At 46.2% G+C, this 22,436-nt stretch overlaps 1 protein-coding gene across 1 annotated transcript in view; it reads right to left on the reverse strand.

Annotated features, from left to right (window-relative positions):
* The window catches only part of LOC144800020 (cytochrome P450 4B1-like), a 334,102-nt gene that overhangs the window by 112,922 nt on the left and 198,744 nt on the right, over positions 1 to 22,436 (reverse strand). Inside the window, exon 6 of the mRNA XM_078671648.1 lies at positions 10,341 to 10,492. Within this exon, the coding sequence (XP_078527774.1) occupies positions 10,341 to 10,492 (152 nt within the window). The remainder of the gene's footprint in view (positions 1 to 10,340; positions 10,493 to 22,436) is intronic.

The following is a 22,436-nucleotide window of genomic DNA, read 5'->3' on the forward strand; positions in this document are numbered from 1 at the left end:
CTCAGAACATCTGGTATTACCGCCATAGACGGGACACCATGTGTTTTTGTGTAGATTGAAGCAGTCCTCTACGTGTGGTGCAATCCCCATTGGTAAACATATTGTTAGAATCCTGTGTTTCTCATGAGTGTATTATCAGGAAATACTGCCTCTATTTGAGTAATTTTTTGAGCTAACCAGAATGGAATTTGTTCCTGTTTTGCAGGCAATTTACCAATGACTGACTGTATAGTCTGTTGTGTAATTTTGTTTGTGTTCCCCTAATGAGGGATGTGCTGTGGAATTCTTACAGCTGGTTGGACTGTTAAAGTCCTCATGACATATTGAACCAACTGCCGGTGTATTTTAATTAGCTGTTTTAGCTGAGCTAACAGTTTAGGAGCTGTCATTCTTTCAATGTCAGGATGTGGTGCATAGCTGGCTAGTGCCGGCCATGTGGCTCCTGGTCTACCTAGTGGACCGAGCCTGGTAATGTGATTTTGATGTTGTAGGGCGCCATTGAACCAGAGCTGATGCTCTTGGTAAGTTAGTGGAATTTCAACGTCCTCGAAAGGAACGTATTCCGCTGGTGGTTCCGCTAATTTATAGAAGTGGAACTCGTGTGTTTGCAGCATTTGCTGCAGGAAACAGAATCCATGAATAGAATATCTCTGTCTGCCGATATTCATGTGCTTCTATAACAAATATTACTTTACCACCTCTTGATGATATTACATTTTCTATAAGTTTTATAGTAATTATTTTCCTTATATTTACCGGAATCAGTATTGCATCCGGGTCATTTTGTTGGAGATTTGTGTCATCCAAAACTGCCTGAGCTGCTAGTGCTGCTCTCTCTCTTTCGTCGTCACTTTCTGACATTTTGACCGAACGTTTGCAGAGCAAGTTTCAAGGACACAAAGATTAGGTGCACAATATTTTGGACCACTGTATCCTTCAACGTTGAATAAACTAAAAACTAATACATAGGATTTTTTTGTCCTACTCAGTTTAAAGCGGATATTTTATCCTTTAACCCACTCCAGACGTCTATTGGAGTATTTTACGGGGAAAAAGGGGTCTGTGTGAAAAGCACGACTGAGTTACTCTGGTATCTAGCGTTAAATTATCACCTTACCAAACATTGGGCACCATGTAGTGTAGTTCCTATATTCCCAATAGGCTCTGCGCATTGGAATAGTGTATCCTGTAGTTTAGACGTAGGACTGAAGTCCACCAGGTCTCTACCGAATATACTAAACTTAATTGTGTCTGTGCCAGCTAGCTCAGGGGTCACTAGAAAATTTCTCGAAAGAACAAGAAGGGATTAGTTTCTGACAATCGCTTAAAACATGACAACTTTGTTTCCCAAGAATAAGAAATATATCTCTAGAGTTGCGGAAACAATAGATAGTTATTTCACTCAGTCAATCAAGCCTGCTTCGTTTCACCAGAGGTGCAGAGAAATAGAGTGACGGGCGTTTTCAATAAAATGTATTTATTGAACAGTCTTCTTTCTCAAGCATAAGAAATGAACTGCTGCAATCTTAATACTTGTGGTAAAGTACAAAGCGTACAATACAAAGAGTATTATAAAATAGTACTGTAAAAGCATGATATGGTATCTAAGCCATATAATATGTTAAATCCATACATTGATAAATAATGACTAAAAGTACTCAACTGGTGCTTCTAAAATACGCCTACCCCGGTGTACCTAACCTAGGTCTAGTACAAGGGAAGAAGTAAGTGAGGTGTAGCTTAGTTTTAGTATTCTTTGCCAAGAATCTAATCCAAGAATTCTCTTAGGGTCTAATCAGCTCCTTACCTTGGTTTTAGAATGTAGAAGGTCTGGTATCTCTCTCTCAGGACTCGATTTCACAGCAACCCGCAAGGGTAGCCTGGAAACACTGGATCTGGATTTCTCGCAGGAGAAAGTAGAGGGTCTCTCAGTGCGTCTGCTGGAGGGTCGGCTTCCTTCGGCACTTGCTGCAGCAGGGCGCGTCGGGCAAGTAGATAGTTGAACTGCTCCAAACCACCGTGTGTTTGTTTGGACAAGTGTGGGCATATTTATACCTTAAAGGTGCCGAGTTTGACGTAAGATTGGACAGAATAACATCATTAGAGACTTAATTCTCTGAAAACTCCATGAGTTCTTGGATAAATTAATATTCATGCAGGGGGAAGTCCCTGACTGCTGAAGGCGGGTTTTTCCAAGAAATTGTTGTAGATTTTTGGAACTAGTGGAAGTAGCGAAGCCGTATTAGGACTACTTGAGCTATGTCTTAATATGGTTATGATTTCTATGCCTATATAAGGATACAATATTTTATACCTATATAAGGGCATGAATCGGGAAAATTACACTTGGGTCCTAAAACGCTGTACAACGCTAATATGAATTGATGTATTTTGTGATAATTCACTGCAGGACCATCTGGATGGGCAACATTTTCTGTTCTTTTCTTTTGTCTTTCCCTGAGCATGAGCAACAATTTTAAAGCTTCCACTACCAAATACCAGTGACAGAAGAAGCCCTCACCTGTCTTTCCTCATAGAAATAGAAAGAGGACTGAGTGAAGCTTAGCAGCGGCCATCTTAACATGGGCACATTAGGAGCAATCCTTTCTGTCTAACTGCGGACTGAAACCTGGTAATCCTCTTTGTTCAACGGCTGTTTGAACATTGATATATGGGAATTTATTTTGAGCACTCTCTCTCACGTAAACCTCTAGGACGGAGGCGCATTTAAGAGGGGGCAACTCTGCATCTAATACAAAATTGTGGATCAATTATGATCGTGCATCTCATTATCAAATGCACCCCCAGGCCCCTGCCCTTACACAATTGTTCCGCAGCACATTCGTGAATGGGCCTAGATCAGTGGACTGGCCTCGTTTGCAACGAATTAATGCAGCATTACTAGGGTAAGACTCCCCCTCAACACTGAGGCAGCTCTGAGACAATCCTGAAGGCACCCTATGAAGCAACGAGAATACCCTAGGGGCCCCTGAGAATACCAAGGCAAATGATAAAAATGGGGATTGGCCAAATGGAACCCCTGGGGCAGACTGCTACAGTGCTCCATTTTCTCGATGAGCTACGACACTTGGACGAAAATCGAACCTCAACCAGATCTCAAGCATATCCCCCATCTGGCTCTTTACCTGCTACAGTGTAAATCAAAATTGGCACCCGACACATATTAATTTACTGATCTTCACCTACTACCATCAACATTGGCTGCATGGGAGCACCAGTCTCCCAGGCTACTAAACCATTAACCCAACTCGCATTTCCTCTTTTACAGTGAGGGTATTTCTCTAATGGCCTCCTTATGTGTGCCCTTGCCCAAAGCACTCCTACTCCCCTTGTTGGGGATGGATCCAGCATTTATGCCCTGGAGTCTCAGAGACCCCTCTGTGAGAGTCCACAGCGACAAGGGAGTCACACATAGCAGAGGACTGGCAAAGATCCCTTTACAGCTGGTAGCCGTCACCTACCCAGCCGGGTGTCAGAGACTGTTACTTCCTCGTCTCCGCGCTGTGTTTCCTACCCCTCCCCCACCTCTTCCCTCCTTCATTCTTTGCCTACCTCCCCTATTACTCTCCTCTCTCCCCTGAATTTCTCTACCACTGCCTGCTATGTTAATCCTTATGCCTATGCTTGCTTTTGTAATTTATGTAACTCATGTAACCACTCTCCAGCAACTGATTTAACAGTGTAACTATGTTCTGAAACGATATTCTTCCTCATGTAAAGCACTCTGATAACTCAGGGTCATGTCAGTGCTATATAAAACTTGTAAATAAATAAATAAACTGAAGAGTACATGTGAAGAATAACATCCATGCAGTCACTTCAGTGGCTATTTTATGATGCCTACTCTTGGCTTGTGCAAAAACAACCGTTGATGGACAGAATACAGAGCAATGTCATACATTCACCCCAAGACAGAGATCTGGGCCTACATCCATAGTTCTTTTGCTCACCACCCCACCCCAGTTGAGACATGGCCATATGCAAATCAGCCCTGACCCTGTGCCTCATGGGAACAGTCCAGCCGAACTGCCAAGCCATGTCTTCCCTGGACCAGAATCAAGCATCCTAGGGCCGGTTTCTGGCTATCAGCCGTCATCAGCCAGGATAGCTTGACTCCAGTGGCGTGGAGAGCACGGGACTCACGTCTGAGCATACCCGTCCCACTCGGGGTGACAAATGCAAAAACAACAGTTGATGGACAGAATGTAGAACAATGTCATACATTCACCCCAGTACAGAGATATGGGCCTAAATCCGTCGTTCTTTTGCTCCCCACACCACCCCAGTTGAGACATGGCCATATGCAAATCAGCCTTGACCCTGTGCCTCATGGGAACACTCCAGCCTGAGCTGCCAAGCCATGTCTTCCCTGGACCAAAATCAAGCATCCTAGGACCGGTTTCTGGCTATCTGCCGTCATCAGCCAGGATAGCTTGACTCCAGTGGCGTGGAGAGCACAGGACTCATGTCTGAGCTACCCGTCCCACTCGGGGTGACTAATGCAAAAACAACAATTGATGGACAGAATGCAGAGCAATGTCATACATTCACCCCAAGACAGAGATCTAGGCCGACATCCATAGTTCTTTTGCTCACCACCCCACCCCAGTTCAGACATGGCCATATGCAAATCAGCCCTGACCCTGTGCCTCATGGGAACAGTCCAGCCCGAACTGCCAAGCCATGTCTTCCCTGGACCAAAATCAAGCATCCTAGGACCGGTTTCTGGCTAACTACCGTCATCAGCCAGGATAGCTTGACTCCAGTCGCGTGGAGAGCACAGGACTCATGTCTGAGCATACCCGTCCCACTCGGGGTGACTAATGCAAAAACAAAAGTTGATGGACAGAATGCATAACAATGTCATACATTCACCCCAGTACAGAGATCTGGGCCTAAATCCATCGTTCTTTTGCTCACCACATCACCCCATTTCAGACATGGCCATATACTCTTGGCTCGTAGCCACAATTGTGTCAAAATCTTTGCCCAGTGCTGAGCCAAAAGGTCTTAATGCATGCCAACAAAAAAGATAAGAAAAACTAAGTTAAGTAAAAATATAGGTTTTCAGAACTTTACGAAATTTCAGCAGATCAAGTTCAAGGCGAAGGGTTAAATTTATTTTAGGTATGTGCAGTGACCATAGTGAAAGACTTAGCCCCCTAGGTGGACTCTGCAGAACGTTGGTATTATGATCAGTCCAGTAGACAGTCCAGTAGACAGTGTTTAATTAGAGGCGGTGCTCAGCTACGGCACTTGATTATCAACACCAGTGCTTTTGATAAGCATCAGTTAAGGACACATTAATTTACGACGAGATTAAGTGATAATGCCAGGATCACAGGATGTTGAGCCGACGCCGAGACTCAAATCTTTTTCTCCAACTCCAAAGCTGCAGCTCTGGCTATAGCCTCTCCCAGCTTTCATGGTTACCAGTTGGTTCTGTTTTAGGCAGTGCTAACAGAAGAAATGGGCTGGTGCAAGCCACCTCCTGACGAGAGTCCCAGCCCTTTTTTTTTTTTACAAATGAACCACTGCCAGTCAATGATGAGCAAAGCAGCCTAAAATGGCAATATCTTTTAATCATGCCAGAGATGTATGGACCTTGAGTTGCTGGATAAAGAGCTTTATTGGCTATACAAAGAGCTTTAAACTGACATCTCATTTTAATAGGTAGCCAGTTAAGCTTCATGAGAAGGGTGACACACTAAAACATTTTCTCTTCCAAAAGCCTGGGTGCTGCATTCTGTATGAGTTGTAACCTCCTAATAAGGTACTCAGAGAGCCCAATATATGGGACCAAATGGAAGGCTTTCTAAAGAGCAAGACTTCTGTGTTACAGAGTTAAGGCTGAGAGAGTTGTCATTCATCCAGCTGGCCAACAAAGCCTACTATTTGTAATCCTGTCCCTTTTTGCACTTTTGGCTTACTTGATTCATGTTCAATTTATTTTAATTGAGACCTGTTCAGCTCCCCTGTCCTCTGACATCTGGGCAGATTAATGCACTCATTTTTGTTTTTTCGAGCACAACACTGCAGATGTTATTAAGGTAGTTACTGTAAGCAGCAGCGGCCCGTCAATAAGGGCTGAGGGGCCCCACCCGCTGCCTATCTCCCAACATGAAGAGTGTCTGTCAAGCTGAGAAAATGTCAGCCTCACAGACACTCTACTTTTCAGGTCAGGTATGAGGCGATCTGTGCCGGGGAGAAGATGTCACACTCAAGTTGGCATGACCTTCTCAGCCTGGCAGAGTGCCTCAATTACGTCCCCCTCATGACGAGCGGGAATGTATCTGACAGCCTCGGAACTGGGTGCTTCAGGTTTAAGCTCTGAAGTGCCTAGTGCCAAGAGTCTATCAGTGACACCTCGTCACAGAGTGAGGTGGGGTCGAAAGTCTCACTGACCCGATCCCACTCAGTGAGGGACAGCTGCCTCCCCTCATTGGCAGCAAATGAGAGGAGGCAGCAGTCCCAACCCTTCTGGAATTACTGTGTCTTCTCTCCCTGAGACACTGGAGAAGGTACGTTTTGTTTTTTAAGCTATGTTATGTACATACGTGTGTGTATGTACGAAAACATGTGTGTTTGTGAGAGCGTGCAGTGAATACGTGTGGGTGGGTGTGTGCGTGTGAATGCATGGGAGTGAGTTAGTGTGGATGTGTGACTGTGTAAACCGTCTTGTCGACCGCTCTAATTACCAGCCACCGCTGACTGTAACTGCTCTGCACTGTTGCAAAAAGATGGTTTGATCTGACTAATGCAAAATGAAAGTATTGTTATTATTCAATGGCAAAATGTCAGTTATCACTTATGTGTAGGGGAAGGGTCAGGTGTCTCCCTAGCTCAGACCCAGCAGTGAATAAAAACCAACATTGAAACAGGCCCCTATCGGTCCCTACCTTCATGTTCTCAACCTTACAGACACAAAATCTGATTAAGTTCCGGACAAGGGTGTAAAACCTGTTAAGGTAATCCATGTCAGGGATGTAGTCCCTGTTTATGTTTCACTTGTTTTTCTTAATCTTGCACTCTCTGAGAGAGGTTGCTTTTTTCCAGGATGTAAGAATTGGGGTCTCTAGTTGGCACAGGTAGGTACTTGTGACAAATAGGGACCCTAGACTCTAGTCAGGGTAAGGGGGTACACTCCTAAAATAACCCCATTTTACCCCCTTGGTAACTTGGCACGAGCAGGCAGGATTATCTCAGAGACCATGTGTAAAGCATTTGTGAACACATACAGTAATCAAGTGACAACACTACTGATGGACACCACACAGGTTTTCTATAAAACATAAGTATTCTTTATAAAGATTTAACACAAGACCACAAAAATCCACAATACTGTACTTAAAATGGTAGTTTTAGCTTAGTTCTCTTTAGTTCTTAAAATGCAACACTTTGAGTCTATGTACCTTAAAATGCGACATGCAGGGCAACGAAAGTGTTGCAAAGATGGAAATGCGGCAAGATCGGGTGCAAAGAAATAAAGACGTCAAGTTCTTCCTGATGCGGCATGCTTCTCCGATGTTGCGATAAGTCTCGGCTCGATGCGTCAGCTGCACCGGCGACACCCTTGTTCAGTAATGCGGCGACAGCGGCTTTGGTGGCGACACTCTTCTCCGAAGATGTGATACGCTTCCGCTCGATGCGACAACTGCAGCGGTGACACCCTTGTTCACTGATGCGACAGCAGCTCTGACGGTGGCACGCTTCTCCGCGGATGCGAGGCGCTTCTTGTGATGCGGTGCAATGCGACAGCTACAACGGCGACATCTTTACTCAGTAATTCGACTGCAGCGGCTGCGATGGCGACACGCTTCTTCCTCATTGCGAGACACTTCTCTTGATGCGGTGCAATGCGTCAGCTACAGCGGCGACATCCACGATGTAACGGCAATGGATGCAACGGCGGCGCGCTTCTTCGGGGTTGCGTGACGTTTTTTCAGATGCGGTGCAATGCGTCAGCTACAGCGGCGACACCCTTGTTCTGTGATGCGACGGCAGCGGCTGCGATGGTGACACACTTCTTCCTCTTGAGTCACGCTTCCAGCTCCTTGCAACACGCAGTCCCACAGAAGGCCCAAAACAGCAGGAGGCACTTCCAAAGAACTCTGGGGAGCTGGGGGTTGAAGTCTGTTGTCCCTGAGACTTTAGGAGGAGGAAATCTCTTCGCTCATGCCCTTGGAGATCCTTCACAAGTTGAATAAAGTGCACACAAAGTCCTTTCTCCTTTCTTTGGCAGTCAGGCAACCACTGCAGGCCAATCCCCCAAGCAGCACTTCAGCTTAGGGATAATCTCTCCTCAGTTTCTTTAAGTTCCTCTCCTCAGCAAAGGTTTCATCTTGTCCCAAAGTGATCTAATACTTATACCCCAAAATCCTTTGTCCTCTGAGGGTAGATGGGCCTTTGTCCAGTCCAACCCAGTTCTGGAGCACTCTGTTGGCATGACTCCTTCCTTCCTTACACAGTGCAAGCTAGAAACATTAGACAACCCACAGGAGGTGAAGCCAGCATTGTGGAGGGAAGGCACAGCCCTGGAGCACTCTGTTGGCATGACTCCTTCCTTCCTTTCACAGTGCAAGGTAGAAAAATTAGACGCACCACAGGAGGTGGAGCCAGCATTGTGAAGGGAAGGCACAGCCCTATTCAGGTCCCAAGTGCAACTCCTCCCTCCCATCTAGATGCAGATCTCTCTATTCACCACTGGGCTGACTCATCCTGTCTCCTGGAATCCCGCAGCCATGTCACTCAAACTCCAGACAAGGAATATACAACCTAGCAGAGGCAGGCTTGGATAGTTAGACAAGAAAATACCTACTTTCAAAAAGTGGCATTTTAAAACACAGAATGTTAAAACCAACTTCACTAAAAGATGTATTTTCAGGCATACTAAACTCGAATTTCTACCATGTTCCATGAGTCAGTTAGGATTATAAAATGTAATAATCTAACTCCCCATTCTGGCCTATGGAGAACCGATAGCCTTGCAATAGTGAAAAACGAAAATGGCTGTAATTCACTATTAGGACATGCCACAAACACCAGGGCATGTCCTATCTTATACTTACAATGCACCCTGCCCTTGGGCCTACCATAGGGGTGTCTGATATGAAGAAAAGGGAAGGTTTAGGGACAGGCAAGTGGGTGCACGTGCCCAGTCAACAAGGCAGTACCAGACTGCACACTGGCTCTGCAATGGCAAACCTGAGACACCCATTTACTGGCTGCTTCTATGGGTGGCACAACCAGTGCTGCAAGCCCACTAGCAGCATTTGGTTTACAAGCCCTGGGCACACACAGTGCACTGTACTAGGGTCTGACCAGTAAACCAAATTAGCCAATCATGGAATCACTAATTCATACTTCAATTTACGTTAGGGAGAGCATATGCACTTTAGCACTGATCAGCAGTGGTAAAATGCCCAGAGTCATAAAACAGCCAACAACAGGTCAGAAAATAAAGAGGAGGGAGGCAAAAAGTTCAGGGATGACCCTGCAAAAAGGGCCAAGTCTACAAGTCTTTTGTAGTTTTTTTCCATGCCGCATATTACACTTGTTTAATGTAAGCTGTGAACTGAAACACTTGTGGCTGTGTTTCAGAGTTCTAGTTGTGGGTTTGAGGCACTATTGAGAGCTTGAGATCAAGTCCGAAGGTCGTGCGAGTTCCTCATAGTGCCTGTCAGTGAGGCATAAACGTGCTCAGAATACATGCTCATCCGATCCTTGGCCTCTCTGCAGAGTGCACAGAGTAATGCTCAAGGGTGTCAAATGCCATTGTGACAGTATATGAAAGTGTCTGAAGGAGGTTGAAATATTGGCAGGACGAAAGTAATAGAAAAGGCACTGCTTACAGGTGAGTGGGTGTGTGTGGGCAGTGGTTAAATGATGGAGATACAAGGAAGTATATGCAAGACATAATAAAAAGAGCAATACATAATAATAAGAGGGTGCCGAAGATGAATAAGATCAGGTGGTAGATATTTAGGTGGAGGATTTTAGAAACAGTTAATGAGAAAAAGGCTGAAAGTGTCTAACAGAGGAACAGGAATACGGCACTTTATAGATTGGCAAATGTTGTCCGCCATTGCTCTCTGTTTTATATTTTTCCTGCTGTAAATTTCAATCACTGCGGTTTAGGGGAAATATTTTCATCTATCAGCCAATGATCTTTCTTGCTCAATCAGTCCTTTGGGATTTGGATCAGAAATGCAATCTTTCAGCAATGGCTCAGAACCTGTTGTGAACGAATGCCTTGGTTATGTACAACATTTGAACTCTGAATTAATCAATCTATTAAGAAACAAGTGCTCTCTGAATACCTGTGTGCTGATGGGCTATTTTGCAGGCCTTGCGGAAGCGGAACCCATGTGGACTTAGGTAGTAAATGAGGTCACTGTGATAAGGGAAGAAGCGGAATCTGTGGTCCACCAGGAAGGACAGGTCATTGACAGCTTTGGTGTAGGCATTGTCACTGCAGGAAGAAGAGAATGAGTGCATCAACCATAGAAAGGACAACTGATTTATTTTCATCACCTCATTAGAATGCAAATAAAATACAATCAACGTTCACTAATGGAACAAAGTACAACAGGTAAACATAATGATATCATCAACTATACGAAACACAGAAAGGAGCAGACCAGGTCCAAACCCCATGCCAGAAACGACCAGTCGTTTCTGGCATGGGATTTACAACAATTTCCACGTGATGTGAATCGCCACCCTTCTTGGGGGGTCTGATGGAAATTGTTTCGAGCCTTCTGTACTCCACAGTTGTTGTCCTTAACATTCTCCTCAGCATTCTATCTCACACATGTTTCTTTGCCTCACAGAGGCCAGCACAGTCCCACACCAAATTTGTTTGGACCTGGTCTGCTCCTTTCTGTGTTTCGTATATTGGATAGGGGTTTGAGCAGACAGGTCAATAAATATTCCCCTAGACCCCCCACATACCTGTCTTGTGTTTTTTATCATCAACTATATGCACAAGCTAATTTTCATGAATGTACTTGTACACAACTTTCTGAGGCACACATAACCTCCACTGCTTCCGCTTTACTAGATATTGAAATTCTAATCATCCATAAATAATTTGTAATTTCAAAAGGATGGATCTTAAGAATCGCCTTCTGATATTCACAACATGAGACCAAAGCAGAAGGAGTTGCATAGCCCTCAATACAGCTCCCCAGCCCCCGGCACAAGTGTGCAAGTTCAGGTCCATCTCTAAATATCAAAGTGTGAAGGGGGGGCGTGGCCTGGAGTGGATTAGGCCTGCGTAGCTCCGGCCGGCATATCCCCAGTTGATAAACATCCTGAGCCCGGGGCGCATTAATTGTCAGCTAACCAGGCAGCTGAATATCACAGGAGCATGCCGCTCCAACACAGACTGCCCAGCGGCCCTGCTTGGCGAGGATAATGGCCAGAATCTGCTTGGGGAGAGGCGGCCAGAGCGAAGCAAGATGGCGGACAGAAGGAAGAGGGGTGGATACCTCCCGATAGCGCAGCCGAAGACAGTGGAGACAGTGGACGGGGGAGTAAGCAGCAGGCAGCAGCGGAGGAAATCACTAATAGGGAAGCTGAGCCCCGCAATCTGGCCACCAGAGATCTAAGAAGAGCTGTCGGGCGAGATGTGACGGAACTGAGACAAGTACTGTGACTCCCACCACGGGACAGAGAGGCCTGCTCTGGTGGAGACAAACCAGTAGGGGCTACTTTACCTGAGCGAGCGCCCTGCGGGATTACAAAATAAACGCCTGATGACCCCCTTGCGGCTGCATTGGAAGGGATGTCCTGTGCGAGGAGTGCACAGTGCAGGTGACCCTCCCCAGGTGCTGCGTAAGGCCTTAAAACGGGCGGCAACTGGGATGAACCTGGAGACAGATCGGAGACAACTGGTTAATGTGAATGGGGCGGATCACAATGGGCAATCTGCCGCGGGACGCCTGAGGGGCCCGTAAATGATGGCGCAGTTAGGTGGAACTAGCGAATAGAAGAGGAAAGAGGAGGTAGACCAGACCTGAGAGGGCCTTCCTGGAGCCTTGCTGTAGGCTGAGTGGCACAGGTGAGAGGCGGGCATTGCAAGCAAAGAGGCACGAGAGCTGAGAAAGTCCCCCCTCTCAAACAGAGACCCCCAGAGCAAATACTGGCCCTATACCCTTCTGAAACCAAGGTGGGCACGGTTTGAAAGTTATGGGCCACAAGACTTAGTCCAACAGCCAGGGTGCAGAGTTTCTAACCGCCAGTGGGTGCACAGTAGCCCAAGAATAATTGGAGTAGTGCGGCTCCTCATAATATTGTGGCGCTTGAAGTGGGGAAAGCTGGAAGGGGGAAGACCTGCAGGAGGCAGTGTAATTTGCGCAAACTAGAGGTAGGTGCCAAGAAGGAGTTGAGGGAGCGACCGCCTGAGAATAGTAGATGTCACAACCCGGAAGCCTGGCATGCACGCGGCTTAGCCTACCCAGTGGCAAAGGATTAAAGTATCGCCCTGAGAAGCACCCAAGGGACAGATTGGACAACAGCCCACTGGAACACGGAACTGAGAGCAGAGACCCACTGAGAGGGATGTGGAAACCGTCAAGAGGAGGGGATATAGCGCCCTCAGCATGTGGGGCGCAGGAACCCAGATGGATGACAACAAAGAGAGTGTGGAGTAGGGGAAAGATGCGTCCGCCATGCGCCCCACCTTGACGGATATCATGCAGGCTATCACGGCATCCAGAAAAGCCCTGGAGGTGAAAATAGATGTGATTGGAACCGATTTCAGACTGCTGAAAGATGAACACTGAAAGCTTAAGGAACGTGTGACGACTACCGAAAAAGCGCTCACTGATCTCCCTGAAGTTGTAGCTGCACTCCAAAAATCACTCTGCGTGGTTGTGTGCTAGATTATTGTTCTCGATGCACGAGATGAAGACAGGGAAGGAAGATCGCATAGAAACAATCTACACATAGTACCTTAAAAAGCAGAAGACATGATACGATTTCTTGAGGAGTGGATTAAAACCAAAGTAGCCCTGGATGGGCTATCTCCCTTCAATGCTCTGGAGTGAGCTCAGGGACCCAGCCAGACCACCCCGACCTGGATCTCCTTCTCGACCTATAGTGGCACGACTCCTTCACTTTCGGGACGAGATCATGTGCTACGCAAAGCTCGTCAAAAGCAAGACCTGCAAATAGACAATAGTAAAATCACAGAGAAGAACAAGAATACAGCTTGTGCGCCGTCCTCCAGAGAAGCCAGATCCTAGAGGCGTAAAGGCGGATGATATTGTTTGAGAGGGATGAGCTGGATAGGAGATATGACTGCTCTTCATTTCACCTGTTGGACCTGAAATTGAGTAAGGGGCTGCAGGGGTTATAACTCTTATTGGCCAGAACACAAGAAATGTAACGTATGCCCGGTGCTGATAATATAATTTAGCTGAAGCACTCAGGGGTGTGGCCTGGTGGCGCTCCGAGGCCTGCAGAGTAAGCTACACAGCCCCATAGCCATCAGATGACCTTTTTGGAACTTAATTTGAGTTTGGATGGGAACTAATTTGTTTGTACCTGTCATGGGAAGGAGGAGTTGGGGTTCTTCTTTATCACTGGGGTTCTGGGGTTAATTCTAGGGGCCAGATGTGTCATATGTTAGGGAGCTACCGGGGAGGTGCTGAAGTCAACACAATGGTACCCCCCATAGATCTTAAATGTATATCTTGGAATGTATGTGGGATGCATACTTTGTCAAGACGTCATCGAATACATGCCTACTTAATGAGAAGAGGGGTACAAATAGCATTACTTCAGGAGACGCACTTCATGGCCAAAGAGGGAGCTGCGCTTCAGCGCAGATGGAGGGGTCAGGTGTTCTATACCAATTACTCGGCATTTGCTAGGGGGGGTCCTGATCTGGGTGAGGGCAGGAGTACCCTTTCAGTGTACGAGCCAAATGATTAACCCGGAGGGAAGATATATCATACTCTCAGGCCAATTGGATGGCAGAGATATAACACTGGGTAGTCTCTATGGCCCTAATACGGAGCAGGCCTCGTTTCTGGCACAGCTATCCAGAGTGGTGGCCACGGCGCCAACGGGCTCGGTAATGCTAGCGGGAGGACTTTAATTGCATCACAGATGTTGGATTGAATCGCTCTCACCCACCACTCCCTGATGCTCCTAATAATGAGCTAGCAGAGGCGCGCCAAAATTGGCAAAGGAGGTAGGGATTAGTGAACTCCTGGACCGCACATCACCCTGGGGACAGAGACTATTCCTTTTTTTCAGCACTGCACAAGCTCCATATCAGACTATATTCTATACTATGCTCTCCTGACATACACACATGTGTGCAAACTCGCAAATACCTCGCCAGAACAATCTCAGACCATAACCCAGTATTACTCGGACAACTCTGGTCCCGCGAGAGACCTAAAATTCCGACTTGGTGACTGAGACTAGAAGCGTTGGAAGACAAGGTCTTCCAAACGACAGCGGGTACTTTTATTGAACAATATTTCGTAGAAAACACCAACACTCTGACAACTAAATTAATAGAGTGGGAAGCCTTTTAAATCAATTATATGAGGGTGCTGTATCTCGGACTGAGTGGGGGTACAGAGGATACTGTTGCAGGATACACTAGCGGCTGAGCAGAAGCTCCGAGACCTGGAGAGAGAAAGGCCAGAAAAGAGAGATAAAAAGGAGGAGCTCCTGGCAGCCAAGGAAGCAGTGGCCGAGCAAGTGGAGAGGCTACGCTGCTTTGATTACAAAAATTATGTGGCTAGGGCCCACTCTGAAAGGGATAAATCTGGGACCTTTTTGGCCTGGTTGGCTAATCCGGCTCGGAGGGAATCAGTAATAATGGAGCTGAAAGGACAGGGGGCAGAGACTTTCCATGGCCAACAGGACATTAATGGAAGGTTCCTGGAATACTACACTGACTTATATATGATCAGACTGTCCCCAAAGAACGAGGAACTTGCTGACTTTATAGACGATGTGGAGCTCCCGGTAGTGCCTGAGGAAATAGCAGAGAAGAGATGAGCAAGGTGAGGGGGGGCTATTAAGACCATGGCCAGAAAAAGGACATCGGGAATGGACGGTCTCCTGGTGGAGTCCCCAGACTGGTAGAACTATATTACCAAGCAAAACAGGAGGGGCGTCTTCCCAGTATGATGAGAGAGGGGTCATTATTCCACTACTAAAACAAGGGAAGCCAGCATGGGACACAGTGGCCTACAGACCGCTCTCTATGCTCAGAGACTATAAAATTCTGAGTCGAATACTGGTGACTTGCCTTCTCCCGCATATGTCAACACTGATACACCAAGACCAAGCAGGCTTCATTCCCACCAGGAACAAGGCATTGAATGTTAGACGGCAACTGCACATCTTAGAGGCGTGATCCAACTGCGAGGATGAGGAGACCATCTATGCAGTGAATATTGAAAAGGCCTTTGATAGCCTTGAGTGGAATTACCTCTTCGAGGTGATGAAGAGATTTGGTTTGGGGGCTGAATACATTAAATGGACGGGTCTTCTCTATAAAGACTCTACTGCTTGGGTCAATATGGGTAGATTGATTTCTGAAGCCTGCAGAACAGATGGGGAATGCAGCAGGGGTGCCTGTTGTCCCCCCTGCTGTTTGCCCTGGCCATGGAGCCGATGGTGGCCAGGGCTCGTACAGGCCAATATTTTGAAGGACTAGAGGTGGCCGGACAAATTTACCATATTGCATTATATGCAGATGATTTGCTATTATTCCTTGCAGATGTGGGAGAAGTGCTCAGAGGGCTAAAGTGCTTCTACACTGCCTGGGGCGAGGGGTGGCCTAAAAGAACTGGGCAAAGTCATATCTCTTTCCTGTCAGAGCGGATAGGGTGGGTCCACGAGAGTCGGAAGGGGTTCAGTGTAAAAAACACTGCTTGACATATTTGGGCACCCAGATATATTACACTTAAAGAGGCTTATTGGAAGGAAATGTAGGGAGAGCCCTGAGAGGAGTTAAGAGTAGTTTCTATTTCTGGGGGACCCTGCCGCTGTTAGTCAGGTAGAGTTGTCCTCCTGAAGAGGGTGACGCTGCCATCTACTACCGAGTGCTGCCGATATGGATCCCGGCGCGAATGTTTAAATCATTGGTGACGATGTACATATGGTGCACCAGTAGGCGGAGGGTAGCACTCACCACTCGTATGAGGCCAAGAGCAGAAGGAGGACTGGCAGTTCCCAACATTAAATACTATTACCTCACAGCACAATTACAGTGGCTCACAAAGTGAATGTCAGGCAAACTCAAAGGGACAGGAGAGCAAGGAGTTGGGGCCCAAAGCCTGCAACTGTTATCGCAAGTAGTACTAACACTCCCTTTTCAGGACTGTGATACCTCCACTCAACTGAAAACAGCATGCAAATGTTGGAATAGGAGCCTGCAACGATCCAAGACTAAACATCCCTAGGCACCAGAAATTCCGTTGGTCATGTGCAAAGAGCTGCTTCATGGAAGTGACTGGCATAGATTGGAAGCCTGGGGAGCACTAGGAATATCCACAATGGAGGAATTACATGAAGAGGGTAATCTGATCTCCTTTAACGATCTTCGGGAAAGATATGATATTCCTGGGGTGGATTTCTTGTTACATATAGCCCTTACAGCAGCAATACGGAAACACTGGATAGAGTGACTCACAGAACCACAGACCTTGACAGGGTGCCAATATATGGTTAATGCGGCTGGCACCTTTAAGGCGGTCACATGCCTTTATAGGCGACTCGCATATGAAACACTCTCTCCTCTGAATAAGGTGCATCAACAATGGGAAGGTGATTTGGACGAACCTATAGTGGACAAGGTGTGGGGGGAGTTGGTGGAAAGAGCATGGAAAAGCACTAGAAACACAAGGTTTCAATTGGTACATTTTTACGTGTTGCACAGGGCCTACCTTACTCGGGGTAAGATTAATAAACGTTTTAATAGGCAAACAGCAGCCTGCCCACTCTGCAATATGATAGGAGCAGAATTTTTACACATGTTTTGGAGCTGCCCGAATCTGGGGGACTTCTGGGAGGAGGTAACCACGGTTCTGGCAGATGTGACTGACAGAGAGTTAGCAAATACACCTGGCTATTGCCTCTTACACTGGATCTCCCACACCACTGATAACAAAGTAAAAAGTAAGTTCCAGGATCTTGGCCTGAGGGGATATTACCACCCATTGGAAATCGAGAGGTGGCCCTAACATATTTAGGTGGAAAAAATAATTTAAAAAATGGGCAGAGTGTGAGGGAACAGCCAGATTGCAAATAGCTAGGAAGAAGGGAAGTGAAAAGGCACTGAAGACAGCTAGAGCATTGTCAGTGTTAGTGGACTCGTTAAAGAACCCAGAGAAGTTGGTAAATGAGGATCAAGCAGGGGAGGCCCCTGATGTTGACAGCTGAACCCCGCACACTAAACTCCACTAGAAAGATAGTCAAAGCAGTAGGCATACAGCCATTATATCCCCTTCAAATGTCAGGATACCAGTAGGGATCCATTTCAGTAGCTTACAGAACCAAGAGTAGGGCACCCTAGATCTGCTGGATAGGGGATTGTATGTATGTGACATGTGGGGGGGTTGGGTGGGGTGTATAGTTGGGGATAGGTTATTATAATGAGCATTGAATACGCGGTTCAGAAGGAGTGATTCGTTGCATTGATTTCAAGTCCATTAGTGTCACCTTCCTAGTGGGATAAGGGGAATAAAGGTGCTGGACTACTGAAAAGGGACTCTAGAATATCATAGACATATATCCATAGGCCATTGCAGAAGACAGGTCAATGTTTGTAACCTTCAATGCTGACGTAAGCTGTTGACTATCAGAAAATTCAATACAAATGTGTTTACAAAAAAAAGTATGAAGTCATGATTAATGGGTGACCTAACGTTCCAAATCCGGTTCAGGAAGGGCTGGTGAAACAGACCAGAAGGGTGCCATTTTAGGATCCAGTCCTCCAACAAAATGGCTCTGGAAATAATTAACCCAAGCAATGCCTCTAGCATTGATTCTGTGCATGAGGATCTCTCTTGTGTAAGATATGATTGTTAGGCAACGATCTGAAAGTCAAAAACCTTGTCAACCACTTCAATCTGCTAATAATTACTCAGTGTGGAGGTCAGCAGCGTAGATACTTCAATAGAGATGTGCTGGTAAAGCCCTGCTCTGTGTGCATAGCAGTAAACTCAAGTAACCCAACGCGAGAGGTAGCTGAGCCAGGCTGGTAAAGATATCCACTTAACACAGTATCTCACTGAAATTTCTGTATATGGGATAAAGCAGATTACTAAATTGATCACAAGCATAGAGGCCCTCGCAAATTCAATACGTATAATTTTTAATCCCACTCCAACTAATTCAGAGTAGGCTGATGTTCCTACACTGAGTTTTGACTGGTGTAGGTAGGTGAGGTAATTCCACACTGAAAAATTGCATGCGGTTATAGCAACAGCCAACCTTCATTACCTATTTTTTCCTGCTTCCTTCCTTTCTCTGCTTCAGGGCTGTGATGCAAGCCCCTGTGGATCAGGGAGGCCCCAAAACCTCCAGGCTTCTATCCACCCTTGAGAGGGGCCCACATACAGCCCAAGGCTAATGAATAGTGGTGAGATATGACAGACTCAAGGGCTCCTCTTCAGATTGATTATGCAGGGGGTGAGAGGGCATTATTGTTTGTTATGCCACTGCCTTGCTCCTGAAATCCCCTCAACCACCACCATAACTCGAAGCAGACGCATACATTTACTACCTACTCAGAGCAGGTGGTAAAGGGTGACTTAAACCCCAACGGAATCAGGAATTCTGTGTGGTTTTATTATGGTAAATCCAGTCCCACATGGTAATTCCCCATTCCATGGGTATTAACTTGCAATTGCACTGTAGTGGCATGGATTTACAGCATGGTGTTGTACAGTATGGTTGTAAATGTAATACTTGTACATGAGTTGTAGAATGTGGAATGTTAACCCCTTGGGTGCTCATGATAGCCCCCGGCTGTCCTGCGTCACGCTGGGCATGTGCTCAGGACGGCTGGGGGCCGTCTGAACGCAGCCGATTCCGCAGCGCGGTGCAAATTCCCAACCTGTGCGAAAGAATTCATTAGTGGGCGGAGTTCGGACGGACTCTGTCCAGCGTGACATAGGACGGCTGTGGGTTACGTCCCCTAATTAAATCCCCGCACTGCAGCGGAATTAGCACCGCTGGGAAGGGGTTAAGAGCATATACATATACTAGAGCAACGGAATATTGTAGGCAGAAGCTGTCGGGAATTCATTAGAGACACTGCTTCTACATTTCTCCATTTCTCACTTGTGGGCCTTATTTAATTTATCTAAGAAAATAAATACTACTTCACTATACATCAAATAAGGCCATTTGAAGCTTCAGATTTGGCGACGAGCTTAATTGGAGAGTGAAGGCCCACCGTGAGAATCATCTGCTTGGCAAATTAAAGTGGATGGATCGGCAGTATACGAGAACTGAATTTTACAGCAAGTACTGTATTTATGTTGAGAAATGTAAGCGCATTGATGTGATTTTGAAAGCACAATTTTACTATTTGCCAACTAAGTCCATTGTGTATTAAAATATCGTTTGTCGCACTTCCTCAAATCTCAATGGACTCAGCATGTGCCGTGCTCACAGGTTCCAGGAGCTGCGTACATTCATTGACGCGCATTATTACAGAGTGTCTTTGTAAGTGGCTCTGGATGTTCTTTGCATACATGGGGTCTGCAGTGACTTTTTGGCCAGGGTATTGGGTAGGCTTCAGTCCGTGAAGGATAAATATTATGGACTTGGACCAATTAATTGTGTCACAGAGTAAGTACCAAAAATAGCAAAACTCTTCATTATGCTATGAGTGGAGGAGTGTGGTGTAGCAAGATATAACAATATGTAATCTGCATATATCGATATTCTGTCCTCGCACTCCTTGGTTTATCGTAAACCTCGGATCAAGGGATCCATCCTTATCCAAGCCGCTAATGGATGATGGATGAGGGCAAAGATTTGTGGCAAGAGTGGGCATCCCTGTCTAGTTCCCTGTTGTAAGGGGGAGATTTGTGATGTCATGCCAGTTACCACTACCTGCGCCTGAGGTCTGGAGTATAAAGGTTTAAACCAGAACAGGTACTCTGGGCCAAAGCCCATAAGCTCCAGCATTGTGCATAGGTATGGTCATTCAACTGTGTTGAAGGCCATATGTGTGCGTCTAGAGACATAACCACAGGGTCTTCCTGAACTGTGTACAATTGACCCAACACACCATGCAGCCGCTTCAGATGAAGGGCTGTGTTTCTGCCCGCCATGAACCCGTACTGATTGAGCTGTACTAAGGGCCAGATGTAGGAGCCCAAATACCGGTCAGTAACGGCCGAATTCGGCCGTTACCGACCGGTATTTGGTGATTGAGATGTAGGGGCATCATTTTACAGATTCGGTAAATTTACCGAATCGGTAAATTTACCGAATCTGTAAAATACCGAATCGGTATTTTTACCGATTCGGTAACTTCCAGATGTAGGTGGGACTCTTCTGAGTCCCAAAGGCCTTTCAGATTCGGTATTTTACCACCCAATCCAATTGGGTGGTAAAATACCGAATCCAGGTGTGCATGCACATGTGTGCATGCACACCTATGCCATTTGACAGACAGACATGCCCTTAGGGCATATCTGTGTGCCACATGGCACACATGCCTGTATTTGGGATGCTAGAGGGTGTCAAAGTGACACCCCCTGCACCCTTGCTGAAATCGGTATTTACCGATTCTGTAAATACCGATTCGGTAATGCCCATTGATTCCTATGGGCTTCAATGCCCATAGGAATCAATGGGCATTACCGATTCGGTATTTACAGAATCGGTAAATACCGAATCTTAACGATTCGGTATTTACCGAGTCTGTATTACCTACATCCCCCCCCTCTATTTTACCACTTCTTAAATACCGAATCGGTATGATTCGGTATTTAAGAAGTGGTAAAATAGAATTACCTACATCTGGCCCTAAGTTTGTTATTATGGGTAATAGTCTGTATGCCAGAAGCTTATCCTGGATTTTTGCATTTGAATTAAGGAGTGAAATCGGCCTGTAAGAGGGACATTGGACAGGTGGTTTACCGGGTTTATGTAGCACTACAATAGAGGCCAATTTTTGATCTGCCGGGAGAGTTCCTGTGGTACGGCTCTCTGTCTATTTCTAATAAGTGGGGAGCAATATCAGTAGAGACAATTTTGAAAAGCTATATGGGAAGGCCGTTGGGCCCCATCACTTTACCTGCTCGTAAGTGACTGCCTGTTCGAATTCGTCTTTTGTGAGTTCTTCCTCAACCAGTCTCCTGTTGATAGCGTTGGAGGGGACAAGTCTGTTAGTAATTCACGAGAGTCGGCAATTGTTCTGGTGCAAACAGGGGAATAGAGATTAGTATAGTATTCCGTAAAAACTTCTGCTACCTTTTGGGGGTCTTTATGGCGTGCGTAGGTGCTTAAGCAGATGTCAGCTGTCCAGCGACTAGCTCTATCAAGATTACCCAACCATGCTAAGAGTTTCCCTGCTTTATCACCTACATCTTAAATACTGTTTGAACTACCTGATGTCGAATCTTAGCAGCCTCTGTCACCAGGTCATTGTATTCTCACTGTTTGACATTTAAGAGGTGCTTATTATCCCCTGTCGCATTCAGTGTCAATTTATTTCCAAGTTCTGTAAGGTCTCGTTTCCGTTTGTCTATTGCTGCCCTTTTCTCTTTTTTGTGGCCCCTTGTAAAGGAGATTGCCTGTCCCTTAATCACTGTCTGATAGGCTTCCCACAAAGTTTGTGCCGACTGTACCGAAGGCTTGTTCTCAGCAAAGTAGTGCTTTGTGGTTTTTAGATCTAAGAATCAGGGAACATTAGGCCGATATGCTGAGGATGATCTGAGTAGCCTATCATCAGGAATATATGGAGAGGCTAAAGGTTGTAACAGAGAAGGGCGTTTATTGTGGAGTGCTCAGTGCAGAATGCATAGGGCCTTGAAATGCACCTGCTGCTCCACCGGCAGCCAGTGTAATTCTGTCAAAGGTTTTTTAATGGACTGGTGCCCTGATCTGTTCATGAGGAGGTGAGCTGCAGCATTTTGGATGACCTGTAACCTTTTTAACACATATTGGGGCAAGACAAAGTGCTAGGTGTTGACATAGTCAAGGCGTGAGATTACAAGGACCTGGACAATCAGCCTTCAGGATAAAGAAGGGAGGAGGTCAATGACCTTCCTCAGCAGTCCAGGAACGCCATAGCAGCTAGCTGAAAGAGTCTTTGCTTGATGGTCCATGGTGAGCTTGTCATCTATCCACACCTCCAGACTCTTTATCTGGCTTTTTGGGCTCAGAAGGCTCCCAAGACAATCAGGTCAAGAAGT

This window comes from Lissotriton helveticus, chromosome 1_2 (genome assembly GCF_964261635.1).
Source record: "Lissotriton helveticus chromosome 1_2, aLisHel1.1, whole genome shotgun sequence".
In the NCBI taxonomy this organism is placed as follows: Eukaryota; Metazoa; Chordata; class Amphibia; order Caudata; family Salamandridae; genus Lissotriton; species Lissotriton helveticus.